Here is a 24,589-nt window from a genome sequence, read left to right as displayed (position 1 = left end):
GAGATCATTTATCAACATAAAAAATATCTGAACAACTGGAATGTTCATTTTTCTCATGTTACATGTAATTTGTCTTGTAACAAATCCAGACTATTTTTTCAAAATGTCATATTGAAGTAGAGGAGATTACTTTCAGCAAAAGAATAGCTATAATATCAGGAAGTTTTAGAGATACTTTGACTTCCAATACAAGAACTATATATGCTTCACTTAATCCTAGGTATCCATTTTCAATTAATAAGTTTATCATTAAAAAACAACTTTTCATGTTTGCTTAACAGCTACATAACTTTAGGAAAAAAAAAAATCCTACAATAATGGAGTCTCAAATTATAAGAATAATAATCACATTGCACCATCTGCTGGCCCAATGCATTATATTCAGTGCTCTGTATCAAACAAAATAAAAGCTTTAACAGTTATTAATAAAGAACACCCCGACTTTAAGGAGTACCTATTTTGTTTTTAATTTACCTATTTTGTTTTTAATTTATGTGCTTTAAGAATAAAAATGAAAGATTTTTTCCTTATCAATTTGTTTGAAATTTTCTAACCAAGCTGCAATTAAATTGTAAGTTTTAAAACAACTGTTCACAGAGGCATCCTTAGTATTCTTGTTTTTATTGGTTTTATACATGTTACAAAGCATGCTACTATTTTAAAGTAGCTTGCAAAATCAGTATGAAAAATTCTCTTTCAGAAAAACTGCAACTAACGGAATTTCCATACATTACCTATTTGGGCATTCTGGCATATGAAGAAGAATAACATGATCCAGAGCAGTCAGCATGGATTTACAAAGGGCAAATCATTGCAGACCATCATGATTGGTCTCTAAATGGCTGGATTTACAGATGAGATAGATGAGGGAAGAGGAGTAGCTGGCCTTTACCGAGACCTTAGAATCATAGAGTCATAGAATTGCTCAGGTTGGAAAAGATCTTAAAGATCATCAAGTCCAACCACAACCTAACCATACTACCCTACCTCTAACAACCCTCTGCTAAACCATGTCCCTGAGCACCACATCCAAATGGTTTTTACACCCATCCAGGGATGGGACTCAATCACCTCCCCAGAAAGCCCATTCCAGTGCTTAACCACCCTTTATGTAAAGAAGTTTTTCCTGATATCCAACCTAAACTTACCCTGATGCAACTTGAGGCCATTTCCCCTCGTCCTGTCACTTGTCACCAGTAAGAAGAGACCAACCCCACTCCTGCTGTAAGCACCTTTCAGATATTGGAAGAGAGCAATAAGGTCTCCCCTCAGCCTCCTTTTCCCCAGACTAAACAGCCCCAGTTCCTTCAGTCTCTCCTTGTAGGGCATATTCTCCAAGCCTTTCACCAGCCTTGATGCCCTTCTTTGGACCTGCTCCGACCACCTCAATGTCCTTTCTGTACTGAGGTGCCCAAAACTGATCACAGTAGTTGAGGAAAGGCCTCACCAATGCTGAGTACAGGGGCAGGATTACTTCCCTAGTCCTGCTCACCACATCGTTCCTGATACAAGCCAGGATACCATTGGCCTTCTTGGCCACCAAGGCACACTGCTGGCTCATGTTCAGCCGACTGTCCATCAGTACACCAAGATCCCTTTCCATCAGGCAGCTGATACTGCAAGGCTTTCAGAAGTCTTCTATTATTCTTATGACGAAGATAGGATGACATGGATGTACCAAAAGATAGATGGGTAAAATAACAGTTGAATATTATGCTCCGAGTATTTGTTAAGCATTCATACTCAAAAGATAGTAGCAAGCAGAGCACTTCATGAGACTATCCCAGGACCTCTCTTGTTCAATATGTTCAGCAGTGACCTGAGAAGAATCAGAAAGTTTGCAGGTGATGCCAAAACTGATGGAAACAGTTGATACGTTGAAACTTGAGGGTAGGGTTGATATATAGTTCCCAAATCAATGGACCAAGAAGAAGCTCATGGAATTTAAAAGGGTGCTGGACAAAAAGCTGAACATGAGCCAAAGGTGGGCCATGGCCTCAAAGCAGTCTAAAATCATATTGGGCTATCTTAATAGAAATACAGTTAGGAAATTGAGGAACAAGATCATCTCTGACTGCTCATAACTTGTTAGACTACATTTAGATACTACAAGCAGGTTCCCTGCTGCCCCCCCTATTCTAATTACAAAGATGTTGAAAAACTAACTTGAGTGATTACAGCAGAGGGCCAGCTCAGGAGATGGAGAATTAGCCCTGCAGGAAGAGTCTGGGAGAGCTGGGCTTATTCAGCTCAGCAGATCTATCAGGAGTCACTCAATGCTTGCAAGAAGGTTATGAAGATGTAGTCAGGCTTTTCACAGTAGTGCATGGTAAGATAATGAAAAACAACAGTCCTGAATTGAAGCAAGAGAGATTCCAGTTTTTCTTAAGGAAAAAAAAATTTCCCACGAACAGGCTGACCACAGAAGTTGTGCAGTCTCCATCCTTAGAGATTTTCAGAACGGATTTGACAGAGCCCAGCAACATGGTCTAATTTCACAGCTGACTCTCTTTTGAGGAAAAGTTTGGACTAAAGAACTCTCCAAAGATACCTTCTGGTCTGAGCTGTTCTGACTCTACATATACGATAGGAGTTGATTTTCTTCCTGAGCTGTAGCACATTAACACTTCATTAGTAGAGCTTTGACTGTGGTACTTCCTTGCATCACATGACACAACAGTTTTTCTTCTCTTCAGAGAGTGATTAGGCATATGTCAATCTCCAGAAAAAGAGTGAGCTTCTGACAATTACAGTAAGTGAGGATTATAAAGCAGAAAAACCAAAGATGATATGCGAGGTAAAGAAAGTTCAACGTAAATGTGAAGATCAAAACAGTGAGTCATGACTGAGTCACAGGATATAAAAAAATGCATACTTAATTAAGTCAGGGTAGCATAATCTTCTTGAGACTAACAGAAAAACTCTGATGGTACAGCACTGCTGAAACAACTTTTTCTCTCATGCATTATTTAATATATTTCTTCCACAGTCATTATGAAAACCGTTACCTGAACATCTGAGGAGAATGAGGCTGGTTTAAATGTCATGGAGCAATGTGATCTAGAAAGTAATAGAGGAGGAGGGGGAATCTTGCTTTTTTTCTTGCTGCTCATAAATTCTTTGAGACTGTGATACAATGCAGTTTGTTCAGCTTCAACTTGTTCAATTAAAGTTAGTGCCTCCTACGATTTGAATTAAAACAAAAGAGAAAAACTTTTAAAACAACAGCAGATGTAATAAATTGTTTTCAGAAAAAAATCTCATCAGAGAAAAAATCACTGCTACATAGAGAAATTTTTATAGTTTCACATTCTCTTATATCTTATATTAGTATGAATGGTATGTTGTGTATGCCTTACATAAACAGATTAATTATACATTGTACAATAAAGTGAATGCAGAGTTGTGTCTAAAAGAGGGAGGGATGAGGCATCTCCAATTTGAAAGAATCTACAGGAAAAAAAATCAGTTACAACAAATGATGATTAGCAGTTTAAGGTGAAGAGTGATTAGCTCCAAGAAGATATGAAAAAAGATAAACAACTTTTCTTTAGGAGAGAGCTGAGGACCTACCTGTGGCATTTTTGAAGACTCACCTTCTAGAAAGAAAAGAAATAATGAAAAGGGAGGACGATGCAGTCATGAAATAATTAGGGTTATGCCAGTTCTCTTGGTTAGCCAGAGATAGCTGAAAGCTGACTGATGGTCCTAATTGCCATCATAATCTACTAGTATTAGTCCAAAAATGTGTGGACCTCCTGCACATAGCAATTACCTGGCTTACAGGGTACATTTTTTCCTAACTGGACTGAATGGCAAATTGGTAGTTTTCTTTACTTTGTCTGCATCAACACAATAAAAGAAACGTTGCTTCGAAATTTAATATTAAGAACTTGCTACATTTATATCTTTACTTGTAGTATCTATTCAACGCAAATTAAAATCAAAAAGGTCAGCTCCCAGAGATGAAGAAATCAAGAAAGTCTTGGACAAATTACATTTTTTTGGGAAAAATGCAACATCTTCTCATAATTAGAGTTTTTGTTTGTACATTTATAGTACTGTCTATACACTGGACAAAAAGTTTAGGCTGAACTGATTCTGGATGATGAACTGAAAAAAAAAATCCCAAGTTATTGGTAATTCAGAGAGAGTCCTATAAACTTGCATCTTAACAGTTCCTTGCTTCTGTCCTCAGACACTGATAAAGTCATAAGAACTTAGCCTTGTACCTCATGTCCACAAATGATCAAAAACTAAACTTACAGCAAAATGGGGAGTTAAAATTTAATAGTCTTAATCAGATCGTATAGATCCATGGGATGGTTTGAGTTGGAAGGAATCTTTAAGATCTCTAGTTCCAATCCCCTTGCTACAGGCAGGGACATCTCCCTCTAGACCAGATTGCTTAAAGCCCCATCCAGCCTGGCCTTTAATGCTTCCACGGATGGAGCATTCACAACCTCGCTGGGCAACCTGTTCCAGTGTTCACAGTGTTCACAGTAAAGAATTTCTTCCTAAAATCTAGTCTAACTTTCAGTTTAAAACCATTTCCCCTCATCCTGTCACTACATGCCCTTATAAAAAGTCCCTCCCCAGCTTTCCAGTAGGACCCCTTCAGGTACTGGAAGGCCACTATAACGTGCCCATAGAGCCTTCTCTTCTTCTTCCTCCTAGAGAAGGTGCTCTAGCCTTCTGATCATCTTTTTGGCCCTCCTCTGAACCTGCTCCAATAGCTCAATGTCCTACTTGTGTTGAGTGCCCCAGAACTGTAAGCAATACTGCAGTGGGTTCTCATAAGAGCAGAGCAGAGGGGCAGAATTACCTCCCTTGACCTGCTGGTCACACTTCTCTTGACGCAACCCAGGATACAGTTGGCCATCCAGGCTGCAAGCACACACTGACAGCTGATACTGAGTCTTCAATCCCCAACATCTCCAAATCCTTTTCCACAGGGGAAATACAGCTCATTCCCTTCTCCCCACTCCCTCCGCTTTCAGATTAGGGCTGCATCAACCCTAGCAGGAAATGTCTAAGGAAGAATATAAGATAAACAAGAAATTTAGTGATTCTTCCTCTTACATAACCAGTCAACTTCTGGAGAGACTTCACTGCTTGCTTAAAAATGATACTTCTTTATGGCAAACTGTACTATGATAGAAATTTTAATTAAAAGGATCACAGAATCATTCTTCCCTGAGGACATAATTCTTATTAGGGCAATCCACACTATCCCAATGTGAATAAAGATAGTGCTGTGACTGCAAGTGGCACTGCATGACCTCTACATCATTAACTGACGAACAGAAGGCAATAAATGTGGCAGTGTTACAAGAGGAAAAATAGTCTTATGATTGAAGAAGCTTCTATCACAGACCTGCTCTGTGGCATAGCTTGATCTTATTTATTCAGTTTAGAGCTGGACAACAAGAACTGTTAACGTATCCATCTGTAAAGGCTTGGATATCCAAATAGCCGTAGAGGACAGGAAGGAAGAATGAAACAAGGGAGAGGAATCAAACAAAACGAAAGACACATAGCAATTTAAGTAGTTAAATATTGTGATGTGGATGAGCATACACATACTACTCAGAGGTTTCCATACCTGTCCAATGGTTTGATAAATATTAAGAGGTTATATGCATGATTTCCCAATAAACAGCAGAAAGAGTATTTTTCTATTTTGCAACATAAGTAAAGCTCTGTATCATATTGTTATAAACATCAAAATATACAAGTGATTCTGTCTAAAGCTCTTGGATGTTCCACAATAAAAAGGCAAAAACTTCTATACAAAAGCACGAAAACAAAAATATAAATTTGCTGTTCATGAAGTGAGTACTCTCTACCTCAAGGAAAAGTAATTGAGTATATCACAGTACAAATATCTAAAATCATCATGTTAAATTTGTCCAAACTTAATCTGGTGTTTTCTTGTAACCAGCTGCAAATATATAATCTTACCTACTCCCTTCTCTGTAAAGAGTGCATATAACAAAAATATAGGGAAGGTCAACATAAGGCCTATGCAAACATTTGTTTGGGATAACCATACATTTCTTGGGAATTCCTTGTAAGTCTTCATTGGTAGGTACAGTTATAACTTTCATACCATATTACTACATCTGATATTCTTGCTAATTTAATGTATTTTGCAAATACATTAGACTTTCAGTGTGTCTTTTCTGAATGCAGTTTTTTCATTCAAATGAAATTAGCAACTGTTTTAATTATCATACCTCCAAATTTGTAGCACTTGTAAGAAAAACACTTCCTTTTAACTTCTTGTTTAATATACTTCTTCACATATCATATAACTGAATATTTCAGACATGTATTGTACAGGCTATAGATATATTTTGTGCCTCACTGATGAATAGTCATTTTCATGGATAGACACAGGTTAAAAAAAGTCACTAAGGTCACAAATTGCGGAAAGACTTCCATTAATTTTAGAAGACTTTGGAGGGAACCCATGCACAATCTACCTTTAATCTCCATAGATTCCAAAACCTCCATAAATTCCAAAACCTCCAAATTCTAAAATGTTTTTTTAGTAAGTTTAAATAAAGCTAATTTCATCATCACCAGACAGTAATCTAAAAAACTTATAGATTTTTAAAAAGAATAATGTTGAAGGCTGCAGTGAGAAGAAGAAAACCTTCACGACATTTTGGCAAGGCATAGGTGATGAAGTGTAGAAAATGGCAAAGTCTAGGTGATTAAGTGTAGAAACAAAAGTCATCCCTTTCAGGTTTCCTGTAACCTGCACATACGCACAAAATTTGAGGATATCCTCTCTCCTAGTTTAAGTCCCTTTATTTTTTCACCATGATGAAGTTTCTCAAAGAAAATCTGGCAACAAAAGTTGCCAGAAACATTGTCCTTAGAGTTCCTTCAATTTTTCTTCTGTTTGTAAGAAGGAGTAATTCAAGTCTTAATTTCACAGAACATGGAAAATTGTGATATTGTGGGTTTTTTTAATTACCTTCAGTAGCTGCCTTTGGGAGTAAGTACTTAGGTCTTCAGGGAACATCTGTACAGCTTTTTCCATCAAAAAGATTGCTCTGGATAGCTTATTCTTTTTTATTTTTCCCATTATATCTGCCTCTGTAAAACAGATATTTTAAGACATTTATAAAACAGCAGTAATCATTTATTATACTCCTAAAATCTTATTTAATAGGCCTCACCTGTTAAATAATGGGAATCTTCAATATTCTTCACGTGATACTCGCCAGACTTAAGATTTCTGCCATCCTTTTGAACACCTATCCAGGAAGCAAATCTTGAGTAATTCATTCTGAGAGTGCCATTGAAAAGATTTCAGTAAGAAGGGTTAATACATAGCTCTGTAGAAAAGCTCTGTTCTACCATATGCTCTTTATGTTGGTTCAAGGAGAACTTACTGAAAAGACCACGCCAGTAACCCAGTCACTCCCTTATGCTCTGGCAACTTTAGTAGTTATGCTAACATCACATGAAAAGAGGGATCTTGTCTGATCATAGAGTACAATTCACAGGGGAACTCTTTTGTGTCAAGCTAATAGTAACTTTTAATTTAAAAAAAAATACAAGAACAGAAGACGAAGTAACATTATTTGCAGGAGGCAGTTGGCAGGAGTTGGTATCTGCTGAAGAGATAAGAATCACTTCATAGGAGTAGAAACTGAGATTACAAAGAGCACAGACAAGGGCCATAAAGATGATCAGAGGACTGGAACGTTGGTCCTATGAAGAGAGGCTGAGGGAGCTGTGTTTTGTTAGCTTGGAGAAGGCTCTGAAGAGATCTCATTGCAGCCTTCCACTACTTGAGAGGAGCCTATAATCAGGAGGGAGATCGACCTTTCAAACAGTCAGATAGCAGGGGGATGGCTTTAAACTAAAAGAGGAGAAATTTAAGTTAGAATTTTGGAGGGAATTCTTTACTCAGAAGGCAGTGAGGCACTGGCACAGACTGCCAGAGCAGCTGTGGATGCCCCATTACTGGAGGTGTTCAAGGCCAGGTTGGATGGGGCCCTGGGCAGCTTGATCTGGTAAGTGGCAGCCCTGTTCATGGCCAGGAGTTGGAACTGGATGATCTTTAAAAGTCTCTTCCAACCAACCTAAGCCATCCTCTGATTCTATGATTCCACAATTCTATGAAAGTATCCAAGTATAATCCTCCTGAGAAAATTTCCGATATCACAGAAAAAAGAACATCTGCACAGTGTCTCTTACTGACACTGTAACTGAAAATATATTGACACTGGGGGGAAAAAAAAAAGACTATATAGGAATCAAATCTAGTAGATCTTAGCAAAGTTTAACTCCCTTCAGCTGACTATGGATTAGAGATAAATATGTGGTAAACTGAAATGCTTAAAATGTGGTATGCTATGTCTGTCGGCATAGGGCACACAAATTGCCCTATGTTGGCTCCTCTTTGGAAAGGAGATACTCTGTTATTTATTAGTATTACAAAATATATTAACAGAGAACTGTAATCAAGCTATGATTATCATTTAGCTTTACTGCAACTTACCTTGCGTCAGTTTAAGAAGTTTCACAGCTATTCGATGTTGGGCTTGAATGAGCTCCAAGTGTAAATCCATTAAAAAAATATTTCCTGTTCTTGTCTTATCATTACTCCATTCCAAAACAGAACTCAAATTCTGGCCATGTGAGTCCACGTAGTAAACAAAAAATGGTAAATAAGCAAACATGAGCTAATATCAAATGATTTACTACATTTACCTTGATGTTTATACTGTTATTTCAGTAAGCTGACAAACACTTTGAAATTATTCTTAACTGTAGTGTGCAATCATAAAAGAAAGCATAGAAGGACAATGTCTAGACAGAGAAGAGCATGGATAATGGACAAGGAGTATACAAAAACTAATAATCAATAGGATATAGGATTAATAATAAACAGGAAACTGTAGAAGATTTTGGTTTATTTTGTTACCAGACCATGAAACAAAGATTGAGTTGGCATAGAATGATAAAATTTAGAAAATCTAGATTCCTTCCAACAACGAAAATTACTTATAGTAATGAAAATGTGCAAACAGTACAAATGAAAATGATTTATTTTTCTGCAATATAGGAGAAAGTTACAAGCTATACTATCTCCAAACAAAAATTGCAAAACCTGAAAGAGTTTGTAGCTTATTATGGAATGAGAAAATACTATGTCTCCCACACAGTGATTTATTCTTTCTATCCTCTTCTTACAGGAGACCAGAAGATGAAGTTCATTTAATAATGCAAAGATTTCTAAGTAGAAAATATGAGTTTTGTGACAAGAAAATCCAATATACTATTTCTAGATTTAGTTGCAATACAGCTTTCTGTAGAATTTACCTTTGTACAGCAGTTGTCAAATACTGACTTTCCATCTGGTAGGAAGGTCATTAAGCGAGATTTGTTCATTTTGTTAATTGTTTTTTCAAGATTTTCATAAGCAAGCTGCAGTTGTTCTGTAGGACTTCTCTGAGATGAACATAAAACTTTAATTAATTTAGAATTTTCCTAAGCTCTTAAAAAGAAATTTACTATATCACAGAGCCTAGTTCATAGCAGAATGAAACTGAACTTAGAGAACTTTTTCCTTTGACATCCCAGCACAGTGCTGAGCACTGAGTACACTGAACAAAGCAAGGATGTTCCATCTGCTCCACACCAGTCTTACAAAACAAACTAACAAAAGCACAACTCTAAATATTTCCCCAAATAACACAAAAACTAAAGTCTGTGTGATGCTAATAATAAGTGTTATTAAACCTTTAAAAGCAGGTACTAAGCATTGGCATGAAAGAGTATAAAGTGGAAATCAGTGTGATCATGCTGTAAAAAACATTTCAAATAAGATTTCATTCATATTACTGTTTACTAAAAAAGATGACACAAATATTTATGAATTTTATTTCATTTAAAAAATCTTTACTTTTTCTTCCTCTTTACTATTATCACTATATGAATCATTTCAACTTTATGAAATTTAAAATGAGACGTTATGAGGATGCTACAAGTGGAAATAAGCGTTCTTATGCTATTCAAAAACATTATATTAGTGAAAATAAATTAGACATTACCATTAATATTTCAGGAATGTCACAGGTTTCATCTACAGAGAGAATTACACTTCTTCTTCCTTTTTTTATAGAGAAAGTAAAAATGAATATAGAGAGTAAAAATGAAACATGCTCAACTTTCATACTGTTCAATTAAATTTACCACTAATTTAAGATCTTGGCAATTCAATTCTTCAGTACTTGACCATTAATTATACTGTTTCTCGACAAGGTTTTGAGAGTTTAAACACCATAGTTACCTATGTACAATTATAATAATTTAGTATATGATTACTGAATAAGGTAGTATTTTTAAGTATGCCCCATATTTCATAGTAACATTACATCCAAGCCAATGAGAACTGGACTCATTCCATAGTTCCTCTCACTACTCTATGATCCACATTGGTATTTTATCTTTAAATCAATCCTAATCCATTTTTATTTAATTCACAAAAGTTCGATTTCTAAATATGCAAGGTCACATTTTTATGATAATGCGAATCATGTCTTCCATTCTTTCCTCTCGGATAGAGCCCTTAACTCTGTAAAATCTGTATCCATTCAGAATTCACTCAGTAAAAAAAGACTTCTCAGCTTATTTATGAGTATGACTGACTTTTCACCTGTTTTGTGCAACAGTTCCCAACCATTCAGCCTTTTTTCCCTCCAAAAAAGACATATTTAGAATGAGTGAAAATATGCTGCAATGATAATTCATCAGTTTCCATCACAACTGTCTGATTTTCATAACATTAACCTAAAACAATACCTACTTGACCTTACAGTAGAATAGTAGTGTCCCAATATTCTCTTACTTTCAAAAAAAGCAAAATGTACTGCCATTCTCTTCTGTTCCTAAATATGCCTTAAGAATCTGTAACATCTACTCTCTAGGTGTTGTAAAATAATTATGAAAAATATGATTCATAATACAAGATCATACATCAAAAGCAACAGAGAAGTTTTAAAAGATGTACATATATTCATATTCTACATCACTAGTAAGGTCTTTTTAGGAAATCTGTTTAATATTATTGCATTATCCTAACCACATCAGTAGAGTTAAGTTCAACTTCAGAGACAATTAAATTCCAATATTAAAAAGATCTGTGTAGACAAGATCCAAATTAATGACATAATAAAAGCAAAACCTTCAGTATGACCTCAGTATTTCCCTCTTTTGTTTTTTGTGTCACTAGTCAATCAGCAATTCAACTCTCCAAATGAGCCACAGCACATGCTGCCTTCTGTCTAGCCAATATCCAAAGAGCATAAGAATAATCCGAAGCTACTAAGAAGGGGCTAAAAGAAACGTAAAAAGAACTGTGGGGAAGGTGAGTCAAAAAAGATGTGATTCAAAATGGAAACACTTCAGGAGAACTGGAAATGTAGGAAATAAGACACAAATCCCTTGAAAAGCAGGTTTCATTAGTTCTATCTAATTCAGGAGCTGCATTTACAAAATTGTATCATACTATTTTAAACATTTTTTGTTGTTTACCTGCTTTTTTCTTAGATTTACTTGCAGAATCAGCCATATTTTCCAGTACTGCAGTTAGACATAAGGTTATCTCTGCTACCATTACAATGTCAGTGTCTGCCACATTACTTTGCAGAATTACTTCATTTATTATCCAGAGTACATAAACCCACTAAAAAAGGAGATAATAAAAACAGGATCAAGATAGAGTTAAGACATTTTTTAAGATATTTATATATTAGAGGCAGGTAGGGTTTTGCACTCAACTTTGTTTAAATACATTCATAAACCTGAACACAACTTGTACTTGACATTTATTTTTTAGTGCCACCAGACTAAGATGCAAGCCACTATAAAATTAGAAATAATTAAAAAAAAAATTAGAAAGTTATTAGTTATTATTACTCTGGAAAGGGAAAAGATTACGAACATTCATACTTTGTCATAGTATAGTAAGCCTTGCAGCAGATATGATCATCTGCCACTCAATTATCTCCATATCTTCCCACTTAACCAGTGTAAAAGATACATCATTGCTTCTGATGTACATGTGCAGGACATTAACTGTAAGCTACCTTCTGGTGAATCTGTCAACAATTTTTTTTAGAAATCGAAGTTACAAAAGGCACTTCTACAGAAACTTTTTGGTCTACATCAACTGTTTACTGGAAGCCCTGAGAAACTACCATAAATCATCCTCTATGTGACAATATTTCAACAATAGTTTGTCAGTCTCCGGAAAAGTCCAAGAGAAGGCTGCGGCTTTGTCTAGTGGGCCAAATCCTGTTGAGTTGCAACTCCCTTCTCTTAAGCTGTAAGGTTTCTGCTACTGTCATTTCTATTGTGGCCTACTGCCAGACAGCGGGTTACTTTACTGGGAAAAGGCTGAGATGACATATGAGAGCACAATTTGTCCAGAGTGTACATACAATTCACATTCTTCAGTGAATGTGATTTATCTGCATTTTACCATAAGAAAATGCACTTAGACTGGAAACCAGTATTTTTTCTTGGCTTTACTATAACAGATGACAGTTGTATTAAGAGAAACATATCATAATAAAGGAGTACTTTGGAAGCTTTGTATTTGTGGTTATATTTAAAGTAGCCACTTCCATTCATCTGGATTAACTGAAGTCCTGTTTTACACTTCTGCCACAAAAACATTAGGACATCAAAAAGTATTTCCTTGTCAGGTAGGATATTCTGGAAAGAAAAAAAAAAAGCACACAATCCCACAATTGTAGAAATAGATTTGCATCCACATTACATAAACACTATTAAAAGTTTCCAAAGTAAGTAAATAATCATTATCATATTTAGCTGTATGATAAGGAGTGACAACATCTTGAAAGCTTAAGAAATATTTTTTAAAGTAGTTTTCTGGTCATACAAATTTTCTTCTGCTGGCAATATGTGTAGCTTTAGAAGCTTATTATTATTTCCTTCTTTATTGTCAAGCTTTTAAAAGCCATACAAAGAAAATAGTGAGATGAAAAATTCATGGAAGAAACAAGTAAATTAACTGTCGCTAAAATGTTATAGTAGTCAATAAACCTTTTGAAAACTGTAATGTAGTTTAACTGTCACATTATCCTTGGAAATTTTTTTATTGGAGTATTTATATATTTGCAGAAGGTCAAAATTAGTAGGTTTTATTTCGTATTGACAGAGTACTTCCACAGGTTGTTGGTTCACTGAATGGAACACTGAAGAACAACTTAACTAAAAAAAAACTAAAAAAAACTTGCAGTGGAACAGCTGATAAAAATGTTAAAACATATCTACATCTTATGAAGAGAATAATTAACAAATTCAAAACTCCATTCAGTTAACCTTCCAAGTAACACAGTTAATAAGGCAAAAGAGCATGTCTATTACCACGTTAAACACCTAAAGAGTGATTAAGGACTACTATATTAAATACAAATTTACTGTCATTTATACCAGTTTTGGACTACTGCCTCATGTATATGAAGCTTAAGCCCGGTATTTGCACAGTATCTGTGCACCTATATGTGCATCAGCATAAGATTTCATCGGTGTTGGTACTGCGAATTGACAAAGAAAAATACTGTAAAAGAAGTAAATGAAGACCCTTTTGATGCTATGTCACTGCTGTGTGGCAGCAAGTTCTTAGATTGGATCATCTATATATTACATAACTCCATAATCAGTGGATTCTCTGCTGTTAAAGGGACAAATTTTCTTCCTTCCATCAAGCAGATAAGGTACAGAGATTTGTGGAAAGGAGTAGAAGAATCAGAAAAGTTTAAATTCAGTGATCAGTGAAGAAAAAAAAAAAAATTACACTATCCAAACATAAGATCACTTCATAGGCAAGATTTTTTGTCTGAAAATACTATAATAAATCTAAAAAAATGTGTGTGCTCCACTTGCATTCAAATTGGAGCAATATTCAAATATGACTAGAATTAATTTTGCAGTGAAATCATATGGTATTAGCATAAAAATTTTTTCTAAGGATAGTTTTTCATTAATTACTGGGAAAACAATCCTAGTTTAAATGCTAGTGGAGACAATTCACTGCAATTTATTTTTTTTTTTTTTTCTCAAGTACGGCTTTCAGGAAAAATTTCAGTTTGAACAAGTAAGCTACAAGTAGTTATTCTAGGAATTAACTATTAGACGTATAGTGGCATTATTCTGTAGTAGAGCTTTCAGTACAAGAAAGTCCAACTCATCTTGGTTTTGCTGATGCCGATTCTCTATGAGAATTTACCACAAACTGCAGGCATATTGCTGCAATAAATGTATTTTTATTTCTCAGGATCACTGTTCTCATTTGTAAAAATATTGCAGGAATGCTTTCTATAGCTGAGTGTATTCACTCAACTCTATCAAATATACTAAAAGAAATATTGTCTTTGCTTGTTCGGAAAATATGCAACTAGTCTTATGGTTTTCCAAATGGATTTAGTATCTGTTAAATTTTTGTAGCCTAATTGCATTTAATAAATAACAATCTTTTTTAAAAACTCACAATAGATCATACTTTAGAGACTTTTTTTTTTTTTTTTTTCCATTTTTACTATTTCATTTTTGTAGTTTGTTAATGCCCCGGATTCCTTTGGTCTTAAATTACATACATTCTGTACAGATTGAGCAATTAATAAGATACATCTCTAATTTTGTTGTACCTGCTTAGATGTAGAGACACAGGAAAACACTGCTGTTGCCAAAATGATAAGATCATGAGAAGGCTCTCCATACTTTAAGGAACCTGCTATATTGAGTATTTATACAGAGGAGAAAAAAAGGAAAGGGAAGACATTATTTCTGGTTACAAACCTACATTTGAAAACATTTGAATGAATCAACTTACAAAGTTATACCAGCAGATAATGTGGTCTAAGAAAAAGTAAATACAAAGAAGACAGATATTCCTAAGTTAATTCACTTACTGTGAAAAGCAAACACTATTATTTTTGCAAATAGAAAGTTGTCAAGATTTTGCATTTCTTTGAATTTCATTGAATTAAATTAGTTACTTAAACAAGTTTTTTCTTGCTTCAATGGCAAGAATTTTAAAATGAACAAAGTAAAAGTGCAAAGTAAAATGAGCAAAAGAAAGTGCTACATGTTTTTCCTAAAAACCTGTTCCAAAATATCCATTCATTTTACATATTTGCATATAATAATATATATACCTAACAGAGGTCATTTCATGTGAGGGAAACAGTATGAAGTCAGGTTTTGGCAAATGACAACTGGACAAAAGTCAGTAGGTGGCAAGTTATCACTGCTGTTTTTTTCACAGAATACTGCATGCAACATATTACATCATTTTTAATCAATAAACAATATTTCTTGCTTCAAAAATATTTGAAATGCAAACAGAGCTGTAACCAAAAACTCACTTCTGACTGTACTCTTCTTATCAGAAATACAAGGCAAATGATCTCTCCTAGTATTACTTTCACCAACAGAAAAACCACGCCTAAATTTTCCTGGAAATAGTAACGGTCGCATCAAGGTAAGAAGTTTGAGTTCCATTTCTGCCTTCTTCCACTTTGGGTCATTCTGAGCCTAATTGACAGAAACAATCAATAGAAATTTGTCTTAGAATTTGCAGATTGAATATTGCTCCTCAACCTCACAGGAATAGACTACATAAAGATTGTCTAAATAGTATAATAGTTACCTGAAGAAAACTAGTAACAAATACAATAGCAGAATCAAATGCATCCCACTCCTCATAGTTGAAAGCTAATTTTACAAACTTCACAGCAGCCTCTCCAGACACTCTCTTTTCTCCTATAATGATGACAAAACATTTAATATTTAATACTTCATACACATATATATATTTAGAAGTTTAACTTCAGCAATAATTTGGTGTTCATAAATACAAAGGTAAAATTGTGTTTTTGTACATTCAGCATAATCCTGAAGGATTTCTTAACAACTCTACAATGCAATGAATAGCTTTATCATTTTGCCATAATGTCTACACTTGCATACTACTATAATGATGTATTTGCAGTGTCCTGCTTCACTGTAAAGAGGCTGTACTCATTGATATTGATTTGCCTGTGTAGAGAGCATCAAGAATTTAGTCCTTTCTGCTGCAGAAAGAGATTAAATCTAGATATGTTCTCAAGGCAACTCTCTTCACCAGCAATTCTCTTGAAAAATAATGCATAGAAACATGAACAACTTCTTGCAAGATAGCCGAGCATTTCTCATTGCTGTGTCAGAAAACATGTAATGTATACAGAGAGAGTCTATTTTTCCCACTCTCCAAGTTTATCTGAAGTACAAACAAGTGTAAAAGAAATTTCCTGATCCTGGGAACTCTAAGCAAGTGGCTTAGTATCTTCAATAGTGTTATACAACCTTAAGAAAGTGCCACTGCCATTGTATCACCTGGGCACATGGCACATGGGAAAAAGATATATTGACTTAACGAGGGCTGTTATGTTCTGAAACAGCACAGTGATTTGTTCTAGGATCTCAAGAAGCTTATGGCAGTCCTAATGTTGTTACATCTCACTTCTCTTTTGCAAGAATATTTCAGGACATCGCTGTAGAGGTTGGACTTTAAATGGCTTAAGGACATTAACATATCTTAACAGTATGTGATTATCACAATGCTCATATATTTTAATGTTAGTTAGGTAGTATTTGTTTCAAGGAAATTGCAACGATTTCTATAAATAATTCATTTTTAATGCCTTAGCATTATATATATATATATGTATAAAACTCACCTAAAAAGGACAGTGCTTTGCAATACCTTTATGCATATAAGTGCAACTTGTGAAAATGAATTCTGCACACCGAGCATGAGTGCAACTGCTGGGCACTCTCAAAATTCAAAGCTAGCTTACCTGTTAGTATCAACTGCAGAAGAGTTGATGATGCATTAATCATACCAAATTTATCAGAGCAATCATCTCCTTGAATATCAGTACTGCTCACTCCACCTTTAAAACAGACAATTCATTACACTACTTTATATTGTATTTGACCTGCTATATGCCAATTAGCCAATGGTCATAAAGTAAATATGATACTGAAGTGCATTTAGTTCCTCCAGATAATTTTGTTAACAAAGTATCTTTATACCTGTAGCTATGCTCAGTCTATAGCATAGAAAAGATGGTTAGGAAGGAATCATTGAGTCCAAAGCTTTTCTCAAGTTTTAAATCTAACTTTGAGTAAACTTAAAAAAAAAAAAAATGAATCACTGTGGTGGGTTGACCTTGACTGTCCGTCACATTGCCACCCAATCACTTTGCCATTTCCTCTCCTTGTTAGAATATATGCCTTCAGGCAAGCTTTCTTTCACAGCAAGGAAAAAACTAAGAAAATGGAGGTCCGTGCTCCTCACCAACTTTTTTTTTGTTGTTGTTCTTTATGCTGTCACCTGAGAGGATTTCCAGGCCCGCAAAAAAAAGCTCTGAAATCACATCATGAATTTCAGGTTCATCGGGAACAGGTGGAGTAGGGTGCAGCACATGCCTACTGCTATCAGACAGAGCTTCCAGGATGGCAAGGAACTGAGCTGCAGTACCATCAAACATTTCCATCAGCAGCTGTTCAGTAGTTGTGCGAGGCCATGGCAACTGTGTAAGAAAAAGTAATGTGAGCCTTGTAACATCTAAAGCAAGCCACATAAAAAAGCAAGACTTCTTTCAAAACAGTTCTCTTTCAGAATGAAAGAACATATCTGAAACATTAAAAAATATATGGTAAAATACATTGTTTTTACGAACTTCGTGTTTCAGAGGCATAGCAAAGCCTCATGCTAAGTGAGTACAGTACTTAAGAAGTTCTATAATTTCTTTGCAATCACACAGTTCTCCATGCTATTACACTTAGAAAATACTAGAGTAGAAATTATGAGTGAAAGACGTCACATAGTTCAAAGCCATCCAGATCTCTCCTTACAATGATACAAACTGGATCATTACAAATCAAATTCTGCATACTTCAAAGAAAATCAGGGAAAGATTAAGATGCTCTGCGCTGCAGAGAAAGCATTACCTTCATTGACTAGTACATTTGCAAGCAGCATAACATAAAATACAGTACAGAACACACAAAAATGTATTTTCACTATTGATAATTAGGAAATTAGAGATCTATATAAGAAAATACTTTAAAATTTTATTTCAGTATTCTAAGTGATTATTAATTTTCCTAACTAAACAGTGACCAGACAAAGTAAATCAGAAACACAGTACCTGAAAAAAGTTGCTTATTATTCCAGCAACGTTCCAGTTCTATTTATTTGGTGCTTCCCCACATAAAAACACATCTGAATGGTTTCTAGGCACATTTAGCTAGACAAAAATTTGGGAATTTCCTTCTCATTTTCCTGCACTAGCATCTTATATCTTTGCTTCCAGTGAATGCTTAAAGAAAAGCTGAGATCTGTATCTGATGAAAATAAAGCTGATCTGTTCAATATTAAATAATATTCAAAATATTAAAGCTGTTTCAGTTTCCAAATGAACTTATATAACAAGTGAACCTCATCAATACTATTTGTCTTTTCCAAAGGAAGAGGAACTATTTTGATGCTGTAAAAAACACACAAAACAAACACAGAAAGGCATTTAATACTGGATATTAATGGAGATAATCTTTGAAACCTTTTTCCATGCACATCAAGGCCAAGAAAATCTTTAGGAGTAACTAGCATAGAATCACCGAGGGGAAGTCACACTTGACCGATATGATAAACTTCTGTGATAAAATGACTCATCTGGCAAACAAGGTGAGAGCAGTGATTATTGTCTAGCTGGTCTTTGGTATGGCCTTTCACACTGTCTCCCATAAGATCCTCATAAAGCTGTTGATGCCTGGGCTGGGTAAGCAGACAGTGAGGTGAATTGAAAACTGGCTGAACAGCCACATCAGAGGGTAGTGACAAGTGGTAGAAAGTCTAGCTGGAGCACAGTTAGTAGCAGTGTACTCCAGAGATGATTGCTGGGTCCGGTTTGGCTTATCCATTGATCTTCATTACTGACATTGATGATGGGACAGAGCATACCAATAGCAGGTTTGTAGTCACTGCAAACAGGGAAGTGCAGCTGATATACGAGAAGGCTGTGCTGGCATCCAGGGGGACCTCAACAGGCTGGAGAAATGGGCTTACAGGAGCTTGATGAGGCAATCTCATATAGAAGCAGAAATGTATGCTGGGGGCCACCCAGCTGGAAAGCAGGTTGGCAGAAAATGACCTAGGGATTCTGGTGGACATCAGATTGAACATAAGTCAACAAAGTACCCTTGCCACAAAGGCTATTGGTATTCAAGGTTGCATTAGGCAAAGTACTGTTATCAGGTCAAGAGAGGTAATCAATTCCTTATGATTAGCACTGGTGAAGTCACATCTGAACTATTATGTCCAGTTCTGAGCTCCCAAGTACATGAGAGACATGGACATGTTGGAGAGAGTCCAGCAAAGGGCCTCCAAGATGATGAATTACTTCTTCTATGGAAAGGTTGAGAGCTGGGACTATTTAGCTTGGAGAAGGCTCAAGGGGATCTTACCAGTGTCTATAAATATCCAAAGGGAGGGTGCAAAGACAAAGCCACGTTCTGGTCAGTGTGCCCAGAACCAGGACAAAACACATGTGCACACACTGGAACACAGGAGGTTCCATTTGGATATCAGGAAATACTTTGTCAGTGAGAAGGCACTAGCATAGGTTTACCCAGAGAGGCTGTGCAATCTCCTCCTTGGAGATCTTCAAAAGCCACCTGGACATGGGCCTGAGCACCTTTTTCTTGGTTTGTCACTGCTTGAATGGAGGGTTAGACCACATGACCTCCAAAGGTCAAGCTCAGCCATTCTGGGATTCTAACATTCTCCTAAAAAAATAACTCCAAAATAAATTTTCAACACTTCTTGCTTTTTTTCCCCCCCCTAAATCTTCGTAACAATGTTTGAAGCAAGCTATACAAAACTACAGCAAGCTATTTAATATACCATGCTGTTGCATTCAACATATCTGTGGATTCATTTTCATCAAATTCATTTAGGAATCTAATCTATACAAGTAGAAAGCAATATACTTCACATATATTCTAGGACAGGCTAATCTCAAACTGCAGGTTTCATTTAAATATTTTTGTTAAGATGCAGAGTAGAATGGTAAGTAATCTACTAATAGTAGAATTTCACATAACCATTGCCCTTTCATGTTTAAAAAACAAGCATTGAAAAGAACCTTAAAAGTGAAAGCTAAATAAAAATAAATAGATATGACTAGCCTATTTCTATTTTCAAGGTGATTTAAGTGTAGAAATAATTTGTACTGCACACATGCTAAAAGGAAGAGTGTTAATTCTTTGCTAATTCAAGAATTAAGAGCTTTATAACATGATGGAATGAGCTCTAAATGCAACTGCTCTACCTGTTATAATACCCTTGTGAATATTCTATAAATAAAAGAGGAAATTGTTTTTAAAGTCAGAACATCAAGCAAAAACAAATGTCCTCCATTTTCGCATTTACTTGACACAATAAATCTACAAAATATTCTCAAAGAAGTATAGAATAGTGCTTTCAAATTTTACAACACTTAAGAAATTTTCTAAAACTACTAAACACATGCAGAAACAAATATGAAAATTCAAAATTATTGCTTCTTGCATAAATTCATTAAAATCATCAGAGAACATTTTAGAAGCAAAAGAATTTTGGTGGACGAACCATACAATTTCTAACAGTTTGTTGTTAATGTCAGGCAATCAATCACAAAGTGCAGAACAAAATTAATTAGTGACAATTATTCCAGAGTATGGACATCAGAGACATGAGGCTTATCCTATGCGACTGACATAATAACATTGTGAATGCCTGATGAACAAACAATAAAAGAGTATGCTGAGTTCCCAACATCCTGATCGCAAAACTTTTAAATGATCACCATTCAGTGGTACTTAAGTCTTCTAGAATCAGTTGACCTAAAGAAGTTAACCAACAACTCCATATGTGCAAACCACACATATTCAAACATACTGAGAGGTTTGACCCCATCTTGGATAACAGGAAATTTCTAGTAAGTGAAGCTTGGGACAAAATGATTGTGCTGTCCACACAGCAATTCAATATCAATTGTGATTCAAGTCAGTGATTCAAAACTGAGGTATCAGACAATCTTCTGTGAAGCTTAAATGAATAAGTTATGTAAAAAAAGTGTTCAACACAATCAAATTGCATCTGTAACATATCAGTATAACTTCATTATAATTTTATTAGCCATTAGTAGCATAAAATGAGCAATCTCAGTTACTTCTGATCAGCCTTTCTAATACCAAAAAGCAATTTTCTTTAAATGAAAAAAAGAGGAACAATGCAATCACATACCAAAAACCATCATCTCAATATTTTATAATTCTTATGCCAGTGGATTACCTATTTTATGATGTTGGCTGTAAAGAACACAAAGACAGAATGGTATTTAGGGGAATTCGTTACTTCCTTAAATTACTACTTTGTATTCTGAATTCCTTTCTTTAACTAATGGTATCTTTTAGAAAATTGGTCTTAATAAGCAAATTAAAAATAAATAAATAAAAATAAAACCACTGCAACTTTTTTTCAAGGTATCCCTTCATCATCAGAGTAATTGAATATAGCAGGGCAATGAAATTGAGCAAGATTTTTCTTAGTTTTAATGCTAAGGAAAAAAAAAAAAAGGTACAAAAGTCAGTATTTCTCATATTGCTACATTTTCTCTCTTTTTCAAGTCTATTCTGCATTTTTATGATAAACTGCATTAATAAAAAACTGAAAGACTAATACTTTCTCTTTGTAAATAGCACCATATGCATTAAGCAGAACTATATCACATACTCATCACCTGCAAAGAATAAGCAAAGAGAAGGATTATACAAAATGTTAAACTTACTTTTTGTACTTCTTTCAAGCTAGCTCTTAACTTAGGTCGAAAATAGCTTTTTGGCTTTCTTCTGGATTCATATACTGCTCTTTTGAAAATCATTACTGACATCTAGCAAAAGAAAAAAGCAAGTACTTATGTTATATCCTCTGCACAGAGATTGTTTAGATACTGTAACTGTTAATAATTACTTGCAGAATTATACCTTTATAGTCGCCTCTCTAAAAATCTTTCCTGTTTCTGATCTTTTCTGTGAAGAACTAATATTTTCTAATTGCTTCAGTTCATCAATTTGAATCAGGCCACGGCGAGCAAATACCTGTCCAAAGTACAAAAACCAAAATTCTGACTAGGTTTTCCTTTTCTGTTTGCAGGTATGTAATTTTAGAGTCACATCATTCTTGAATTTGGGAAACGGCGAAGGAGTTCAGTGAAAGTCAATTGAAAATAAGAAGAAAACTTTTGCAAAATATATTTTGTACATCTATATTGGGGTTTGCCACCTCTCAATGCTAGAAATCTGTAACTAGTATTAGAATGCAAAGTATTAATTTAATTGATTACTCATTTACAAGTCAAAACACTTCCACACTGCAGTTAAATTCTGGAGTACAGGAAGAATTCTAAATGCATATGATCTGATAAGCTGGCATATTTAAAGAGACAAATCAAGATACCTCTCCATGAATGCCAGCTTGACAGTCAAAATAACACTGAGAAACTGCAGCATATAGCGTGGCTCTCCATGTCAAATAATGTACAGATAAGAGTGGAATGGATAATTCCATACATATACTGGCCCACAGTAGATATTCCAGCACCTGTAATGAAAAATCCAGTTTCAAACTGAATGCATTTTCTACTGTATCAACATACTTTCTGTCAAGTAAGGAGAATTCTTCTCCTGGTAGGACTAATTCAAAGAGGAAAAAAAGGCACAGAATTTATACTGATTTTTAACATATTTTGTTGATTACAAAGTAATCTTCCTGCTTATTATTGTTTTCCATCTGAAGCTATGGGCAAGCATTCTATTTTAACCTCTGAGCTACTTTGCCATTTTACTTCACTGTAGACTAGCCATCAGACAGTGGTGCCACTCTTCTCTCTTGTCTACTCTTACTATGAGAGTTCTCCCTCTCTTTTGTGCCACCTCTAGTGATCATTATTTTCTAAGTTACATTTCAACTAGATCAGCAAGCTGACTCATGACACAACGGAGTCTGCCTTCTTTGGTGACAGCCTGCACTGAGATCAATTTATAACCATGGAACCACATTACCAGCTCTTAATCTTAAGTTATATCTGTCTCTTCTAACATAGTCGTTGCAACAATCACTTTGTTTAAAGAATTAGCCCTACTACAATGGTTGGTCTTGTTGGTCTTCCCTTCCATGCAGTGCTCCACAACATGCACTAAATACACACAACTTTAGTCCCAAACTAAATCAATAAGCATTTGTATGTTAAATATCTGTACATCATGTTGGGCCGTTACATACAAGGCAGATGTTGATGGTACAGCAGTAGAGATTGATTATAACAACATTACTTTCTGTTGCTGTGCAACAGATGGCAGCAGAGGGGCAGTCTGACAGAATGGAGTCTGACAGAAAAGTGTATATGAAGCAAAGCTGTGGAACTGAATTCCTCCACATGAAAAAAATGGTGCCCATTGATAGTCATTGACAATTGCTGGATGTTTATGGAGACCAAACAATGGACATGAGCACAGTAAGGCAGTGACTGGTGCATTTCAGTAGCGGCAGCAGCAACGCAAAAGATAAGTCACATTCCAGACAGTCACGCAGATTTTTAGTGTGGTGTGCACATCCATCCCTGGCAAAAACCTACAGCTAACAGTGGTGACTGAGTCGAAAAAAAGTGTTTTGTGAGAATTTGCTCTGTCAAAGAGTGTTATTGTGCTGTTTGCAGCTACTGTAGCTTCCATGGAAATAAATTAGGAGACATTACTTTGGAGCACCCTACATAAATTAAAATAATCTGAAATGCCAGCAATTAGTCTCTCTGGATCCTGTACAATAAGACTAAAAGTTAAAGGAGGTCCTAACTCACTTATATTAGGATATTCAAGGAGAAAATTTTTGTTCAGTGAACTGATAAAAAAAAAAAAAAGAATCTATCCACCAGGTGTCAGCATATCTCCACTTTTTAAGAAACAAAAACAATCCTTGGATTCTGATGGAGTGGCTCAGAGAAAAAAAAACAAACATCCAGAGCACTCTAAAATTGTCAAACACTCCATCTCAGTATCCAGCAAAACATTGTGCTGAGCTCCATTCCACTCCACTCTGAAGAGACGCAGAGGCATCAAGGCACAAAGAATTTTGAATTGGCCATTCTGCCATTTAGACTGTTTATTCGAGTGTAACAAGCACTACTGCTGGCAAAGACAATAAAATAGCTAAGTCAGGCTACAGTGTTATGCAAGACACAGAAGCATTTTCTAATCTTTTGTGCAATTTTCAAATATTTCTGTTTTCCATACCTGAGCAGACTGACCTATCATCATCAAATGTCTGCATATGGTATAAATATGAATTGTACCTGCAAAAATAAAATAAAGGAACAGGTAAGTTCTGGATTCCTAGATGAAATATGTTATGTTAACTAACTGGAACTTCCTAATATCTGGGCTGGTA

At 35.3% G+C, this 24,589-nt stretch overlaps 1 protein-coding gene across 10 annotated transcripts in view; it reads right to left on the bottom strand.

Annotated features, from left to right (window-relative positions):
* CFAP54 (cilia and flagella associated protein 54) overlaps positions 1-24,589 on the bottom strand; it is a 105,611-nt gene that overhangs the window by 65,668 nt on the left and 15,354 nt on the right. For 5 of the 10 annotated variants that reach the window (XM_085223498.1, XM_085223513.1, XM_085223523.1 and 2 more), the window contains exons 5-21: positions 24,436-24,494; positions 22,604-22,747; positions 22,132-22,245; positions 21,936-22,037; positions 17,399-17,633; positions 16,896-16,991; positions 15,707-15,819; positions 15,423-15,591; positions 14,703-14,788; positions 12,613-12,747; positions 11,563-11,713; positions 10,080-10,138; positions 9,349-9,477; positions 8,525-8,654; positions 7,194-7,271; positions 6,989-7,110; positions 3,009-3,182 (exon numbers count right to left, since the gene is read on the bottom strand). In XM_085223498.1, the coding sequence (XP_085079624.1) occupies positions 3,009-3,182; positions 6,989-7,110; positions 7,194-7,271; positions 8,525-8,654; positions 9,349-9,477; positions 10,080-10,138; positions 11,563-11,713; positions 12,613-12,747; positions 14,703-14,788; positions 15,423-15,591; positions 15,707-15,819; positions 16,896-16,991; positions 17,399-17,633; positions 21,936-22,037; positions 22,132-22,245; positions 22,604-22,747; positions 24,436-24,494 (2,096 nt within the window). The remainder of the gene's footprint in view (positions 1-3,008; positions 3,183-6,988; positions 7,111-7,193; positions 7,272-8,524; positions 8,655-9,348; positions 9,478-10,079; positions 10,139-11,562; positions 11,714-12,612; positions 12,748-14,702; positions 14,789-15,422; positions 15,592-15,706; positions 15,820-16,895; positions 16,992-17,398; positions 17,634-21,935; positions 22,038-22,131; positions 22,246-22,603; positions 22,748-24,435; positions 24,495-24,589) is intronic. The other 5 variants (XM_085223465.1, XM_085223471.1, XM_085223483.1 and 2 more) reach the window with 5 other exon arrangements.

The sequence above is a fragment of the Meleagris gallopavo genome, chromosome 1 (genome assembly GCF_905368555.1).
Source record: "Meleagris gallopavo chromosome 1, MGAL_WU_HG_1.1, whole genome shotgun sequence".
NCBI lineage: Eukaryota > Metazoa > Chordata > Aves > Galliformes > Phasianidae > Meleagris > Meleagris gallopavo.
The sequence above is the reverse complement of the archived record's forward strand: the minus strand, read 5'-3'. Positions and strand labels throughout refer to the sequence as shown.